The sequence below is a fragment of the Ictidomys tridecemlineatus genome, chromosome 3, assembly GCF_052094955.1.
Source record: "Ictidomys tridecemlineatus isolate mIctTri1 chromosome 3, mIctTri1.hap1, whole genome shotgun sequence".
Classification (NCBI taxonomy): Eukaryota; Metazoa; Chordata; class Mammalia; order Rodentia; family Sciuridae; genus Ictidomys; species Ictidomys tridecemlineatus.
This window is the reverse complement of record NC_135479.1, coordinates 200,282,558-200,289,429: the sequence shown is the minus strand read 5'-3', so window position 1 is coordinate 200,289,429 and position 6,872 is coordinate 200,282,558. Positions and strand designations below refer to the sequence as shown.

At 39.7% G+C, this 6,872-nt stretch overlaps 1 protein-coding gene across 2 annotated transcripts in view; it reads left to right on the top strand.

The window, feature by feature from the left end:
- The first annotated feature begins 247 nt into the window (after positions 1–247).
- Positions 248–6,872, top strand: part of LOC120890441 (uncharacterized) — a 33,237-nt gene continuing 26,612 nt past the window's right edge. The window contains exon 1 of one of the 2 annotated variants that reach the window (XM_078041325.1): positions 248–557. In XM_078041325.1, coding sequence (XP_077897451.1) covers positions 499–557 — 59 coding nt within the window. In that variant the 5' untranslated portion in view covers positions 248–498. The remainder of the gene's footprint in view (positions 558–6,872) is intronic. The other variant, XR_005734664.2, reaches the window with a different exon arrangement.

The window sequence follows — 6,872 nt, the reverse complement described above, 5'->3', positions numbered from 1 at the left end:
GAACACAAATAATAGAGAGCATAGAATTCAAAGTAAGCCTCTTTTCATGTGCTTTTTTAAAATTTACTATGGCCCAAGGACACTTGCATTTGCTTGATTTAAGTAATTCATCTTCTACTTTTTAGACTTTGCTAAGCAGCGTGAAATCAGCAGCATACTTGTAGCAAATGAAGACAGATGTGAGTGAAGGAAAAGCCCTCTCCTGGTTCTCATAAAAGCTCTCAAGTTGCAGGCTGATGGTGTTTTCTCCTTAAAAGGTAGCAGAATTTACAATTACAAAAGTTTGCATAGTGGGAAGTTGCACAATCCTCCCCTCCAGTGCCTCTGAAAAATTCCCGTTTTCTCTCTTTTGATAATCTCTCATTTGCCAGTGTATTCAGTTTCCATTGAGACTATTTTTCCTTATATTATCTCAAATCGGGAACTGAACAATGTAGAATAAAAATGCTCTAAAATATGGGGCTATAACGTTTTCTTTCTAACCTTTTTGTCACTTGGATGGAACATGTGAACACTAATGAATCATCGGGAACTTTCCAATATGTCCTGCGGCTGTGGTAAGCAAGACACCAAGTTAATCATGTTACTGCTTTTAATTTGAGATAATTGCATCCTTGTTTTGCAGTAGTTTTCTCAAGTCTCTCTGGCTCTTTGCAGATGTTGTGATGTTTGAAACTCACTCAAGTACAATCCTTTTCCAGGGCTCTGTCCTGAGAAGGTCCCTAATGAGAAAACAGAATTTGAACAGACCATGACCTGGTGTGCACTTACTTGGTCATTTCCATAGGACCATTTTCTATGGATATCAAAATGAGATATTATGAAGTAAACTCCTGAATTAGTATTTTCTCTTTCTCTCTTTCTCAGTGTCCTGAAACATTTCCAAGTGGATTAAAATGAAAGTAACATGAGTGATCATGTGATCCTAGAGTCAGAAATGGGCAGAAAGAAGAGATCACGTGGATTTAGAGTCCTATATTTAAAAAAAAACCAGGGAAACTGAATTCTGAATAAAAACAATGCAAGGTAAAAGCCTGCACTTTTGTATTTATGATACCCAAATGCTGTAAAAATCACAGATAGTCTACAAATTGATTCTGTTCATCTTCAACTGGGTTACTCAGAAACTAAGTTCTAGTTTGACACCTGATGATCCCTCAAGTCTCCCTGCTTTCTTTATTCTGTCTGTTCCGGATATTAGCAGCCCAGCAAAATAAGATGGATTATAAGACATAAAACCAATAGATGGGGGCTGGGGCTGGGGCTTAGTGGCAGAGTGCACGTCTAGCACGTGCAAGGTGCTGGGTTCGATCCTCAGCACCACATAAAAATAAATAATAAAAAAAGCATTGTGTCCAACTACAAATAAAAAAATATTTAAAAAAAACAATAGATGATGACATAGTCTCTGATCATGTCATGCACAGGAAATGCAAGTAGTTGGGATTAGGTATATGAAGAATGCTGTCATGAGCAAGAGAGGAAAGCATGATTCAAAGGAGAGACAAGGGAACTCTTTTAACTAAAGAAATAAAAAAATACATACCAAAGCCATAAATAGGCTCAGATCACACCTGTGGGTCATGTGCATGAGGACACGAATTTACTTATCTACATAAGGCACATCACCCACCTGCCACCCACAGGGTGAGCTGTCCCAGAGCCTGGGAATGACTTGTAAAAGCCAGTCAGAGCTCTGCTGCTCTGCAATATGTGAAAAAGAGCTGCCTGGAATGGGTGGTATCTCTTTCAATAGAAAACAACTGAAATTTTCAGAAAAGAGAATCGATGTTGTATCCTATGCCTTTCTTAGAATCAGAGGGAAGGAGGGTGGAGTGAACAGTTAAAGCAGTGGGTCTGGAGAGTTGGGGCTGCAGACATTCCTTGATTTGAGCACAGCACAACCCACCTGGCTGACCTTGACCTACAGGAATCAAATATACTCTCAGAAAAAACAAAGAAATGATTTTTTTTTTCTCCCTAGCATACAGCTTTTTGAAAGAGGGTGATAGAAGACAAGCCTTCTTTATTTAATTCATAGAATTTATCTCTGTCTCCAATTGATTTTAGTTTCTTAATGTAGGAAAGGCAGGTCTTTGCTTTAAATACAATCCTTATCCCATCGCTCTTGGGATTCTTCTTTTCACACATGAGCTATAGTGCATAACTGGATGTAGATACCTGATGGAATGCAACTATCACCAGGACAATTTTTTTAGAATCAGAATAAGAAAGGATCCTCCAGAGCTGATCTTCAAGTTCTGCCATTGTCTAACTCTTAATTTTCCTTTGTCCTATGGCACGAGGCTTGGCATAGGTAGTTGTGCTTGGTAACAGCGTTAAGATCTGAATGGGCAGAAGAGAATTCATCAAGACAGAGATAACGCTGGGTGGGCGACTCAAGAGGTGAGCCCAAATAATCAACAGTGTCATTTAGTTTATTCCATGAAATTCCTCCCAATGCCAGATGCAGAAACTAAATAGCAAGATCTTTGGCGCCCCAAAGATCTTTTGACCCCTTTGTGAAAAAGGTAAGATCAGTGGACTACCCTCCCCTGTCCCCAAACATGCAGACACAACAGACATGTCCAATTTTCCATGAAATTGGCAAGAAGTCCCAGACTACTGGAGCCTCCGAAATGTCCTTGGTTAAGAACCTTCTCTAGAGCAGGCTTCATAAAGCCTCTTCTAGGATGTTTATAGAAGTTGGTTTGTTTGAGATAGAATGATGTCACAGTTTGTCGCTTTGAAAACTTGCCAGGAATTGAGATTTCCTTTTGTGGAGTGGCTTTTTCATGTCAAGCACTTTGTAAATATTTGTTGAGTGATTAACTGAACAAATAAGTGAGTGTGCAATATCTAGATCTTATAAAGGTATGTATCTGCTCCATATCAAAGGGAGTTTAAAATAATTGGCCATACCTTTTGGACCAAGATGGTTGTGCAGCTTAAAGGATCATCAGGTCCATGAGGGCACAGAAATACCTACCACAGAGTCTGGCCCCCTAGAATGTAATGTTAATGGGAAAATGAACAGGTAGAAACAAAGGAGGCCATCCATGTAATAGGAATACATTTACATTTCTCATTTGGATTTATAATCTCTAAAAGCTTCCCTTGTGGTATGTGGAAGAGTACCCTCCCTCTCAGAAGTCCATGTTCCTCACTTGGACACTATGAACATGTTACTATGCAAGGAAAAAGAGATTCTGCAAATGTGATTAAAGTTATAGACCTTGAGATTATCTAGGATAATCCTCCCGAGCCCAGTGTTATTACCTGAGTTCTTAAAAAAAACAGAGAACTTCAACAGCTGTGGTCAGATAAAGATGCAACAGTTGATGAAAGGTCAGAGAGGTGCCATAGTGAAGCCTTTGAAGATGGAGGAAGCACTGTGAATCAGGAATGTAAGCCATCTTTAGAAGCTGAGCAACAAAAGGAGACTGATTCTCCTCTAGAACATCCAGAAGAGAATACAACCATGCTAACACCTCACTTTTAGCCTAGGGAGACGTTTGTCAGACTTACCACCTACAGAAATGTAAGATAACAAATTTGTGTTGTTTTAAAACCACTAAGTTTATAGAAATTTATTATAGTAGTCACAGGAAATCAATACTCTCTGTAATAATGGAAGGTGGTATCTCTTGAGCAGCGGCACTGTCTTAAGTCCTTTGCATGAATTATCTTGATCCTCACAAATCCTTTCAGGGAGACATTAATCTTAACAACACTTAGCAGAACAGAAAATGGAAGCATCCTGCCCAAGGTGGGGCAAACACATCTCACTCTTGGAATCAGACATTTTAGCCATAGTGCAGGCAGGGTGACAGTGTTGAGGACAGGGAGCTAATGGACACAGGACCAGTGAATTGATTGGAGTGGCTAACCTTTCTGGAAGGTGTGTGGAGAGAAGGCTATGGGTATGTTTGTGTGTCTGGGTGAATCCGTGTGCTTGCCTGGGCGGTGTAGTGTCTTCAGGTGGGTCTGGGTAATCCTAGGTCAGGTGTTCAACACAAAAAAAGTGACAAGTGATGAAACTTAAGGGAATGGATTCCCAGGCTACAGTTTCTTAAAATCAATATTAAATCCCTGCACTATCCCTTGTAGGCAGTGGAGATAATACATCTTGCTAGCAATTGTCCTATAAGAATAAAAGGATAATCAAGAAAATAGGAAGCCATCAGTTTTTTCAGGGTTTAAAACTATCTGTGCATATTTAATATAATATCTAAGTGGAACTTCAGACATCAGGTTGCAGTTGAGGGGGTAGACTACAGAAGTCATTCTATGTAGATTCATATTCCAACTCTGGACAAAATCAGAATGACATACGTCCTTGTTTTTGCTGTGCTTCTTTCCTGCAAAAGAACCTTTTCTTCCAATGGTTGGAGTTTCTTCTTTCACTGTTGTGTCATTCCAAGTTTCTGTCCCTGCCCAAAGGAAGGAAAGGTCTGTCACTATTGGTCCAAAACTAGTGTATTAATGAGAACACCTTGGGGCACATTTGTGACTTATTTCTTCTTAAATCCAGTACTTGTTTGAGATAGGATTTACATCAAAGAAGGAATATTGTTTGATTAGTTTGGAAGAAGAAAAGCTGTCATTTAAGGATGTTACCCCATGAAAGCTTTGAATCAGTATCAATAGAAAAGTGTTCTTGCCTTCATGACGTGATTTCATACTTGTACAAACTCAAGGATATATTTCTGACATAATTTTATGGAAATTCTCTGAAACAAGTGAAAATATATGCTGTATTTATTTATACAGGAAACTGGTAAAATATTCGTCTATCTTTGACATATGGAGAGAGGAGGAGGGGGAAAGTGAGAGAGAGAGAGAGAGAGAGAGAGAGAGAGAGAGAGGTGAGTGGAATATATTGTTGTAGCTTATTATATTGAGAACAGAGTGCCCTTTATCATGGAGTTTCCATATGATTTATTTAAGTGAATAGAAGAGACAGATTCTTTGCCCAGAAGTCTTTGCTTTGAAATACCATGTGTTTCAAAGATCTAGAAATTGATTTCTCCCTGAAATTTAAATACCAAATTCTGGATATTGCCATCATCTCTTATTAGTTTCTGCTTGTTGTCTACGTATTTAGCTTTTTTTTTTTTTTTTTTTAAAGTTTCCCAGAGAAAATAAAACGGATGATCTTAGGCCTGGTAACCAGAGTCAAATTAGAGCTCAATGCAATCATTTTTCCATGTTCTCACAAACAACTGGAGTCATCATAGGCTTCTCTCCTACGTAAATAAGGTCTGCAGGACACAGTTTGTAGCATCACAAAGAATGAATCACTGTTATTTATGTTCTCTTTCTAGCTATCTCTAGAGAAAGAACTCTTTTGGCAGCCTGCCCACTACTTTTTTATGAATCCTCTCCTCCGCCTCCTTCCAACCCTCACAGCATGGTGCTCACAATTCACAGCCCTGCTCTGTGGGCCACACCCGGCCTTGCTCCCTGGGAAGGGTATGGCAGCTGCTTGGTCTTTACACAGTCCCCATTGTCTTCATAGCCCGGATTTGATAGGAGATGACTTTCAGCCTGTGATTGCTTCCTAGTCACTTGTTATCTGCTGTTTTTTTTTTCTTTATTTTTATGACAGCTTGAAAAAGCATGAATGCACAATTCCTCCTGCTATTTATTTATTTATTTGTTTTAGAAGTTTTTCATCTTCTAAGTCCCAATAGAGGCCTGTTGGTTGGTTGAGAAGTTAGAGAGAGGTTGGAAGAGATCCTGCTCCCCCAACCGTGGATTTTCTGAGTTGGTTTGAGAAATGTATCCTCTCCCCAAAGGAAGTTCTTTGCAGGACAAAGGCACCATCCTGAACTGAACATGGGGAGGGTTCCTCAGGGAGTACCTGTGAATAAGGAAATCCTTAGGTAGCTTTACCTGATAAGATGAATATATTCCTCCAGGTAACAACAAAGAGATGCACAAACTGTCTTCATCCCTTGGATCCCAATTAGTTCTCCTGACCCTTGCATAAACAGTGCTAGAGATAAAACCAATAGACAAGACAGCGGAACTTCCCAGCCCTTGCTTTAGTTGTTCATCAGCAGAACTTGACCCAGGGTCTCTACTTTCTCCTTGAAAGTGTGTCTTGACTTGACTTCAGGAAACCATATTCCGGGTCTCCTTTCTCCTCCAAACACCACTTTTACTTAAAAGAAGAAAAGAAGAAGGAGAAGAAACAGTGCATCCTCTTTGTAGTTTCCTCCATCTCAGGAAATTCCTTTTCCCAAATCCTTGGTTCAAAATCCATGGAGTCACCCTTCACTCCTCTGTTTTCCTCACTCTCCACAACTGCTCATCAGTAACTCTTACAGTTTTTGCTTCAAAGAACTTTCAGTGGGGCGGGGATTGTGGCTCAGCAGCAGCACACTTGCCTGGCATGTGTGAGGCACTGGGTTCGATTCTCAGCACCACATATAAATGAATAAATAAAGGTCTATCAACAACTAAAAAAAGGTTTTTCAAAAAAAAAAAAAAAAAACTTTCAGTTCCACCCACTGTTACAATTTCTACTGACACTCTGCTAGTCCAAGCCATCACTATCTGCTACCTGGATTATTGCAAGAGAATCTAATAGGTCTCCCTTTCTCCACTTCTGCACCCCCCCCCCACACACACACACTCATGCATTTGCTAGTTCTTGTCCTATCTCAGGTCCCACCAGGCATGATTTTCAATTTTGCAACCAGAATTATCCTGTTAGAATGTAAGTCAAATCCTTTCACTTCTTTGCTCAAAAATCCTCCTCTCCAATTCATTCAAAGTAAAAGGCAAGGCTTGACTTGACCACTCCACTCATTATTTCTCTGATTTCATCTCTATATTCTCCTTTTTTCCTACGCCACTATAGT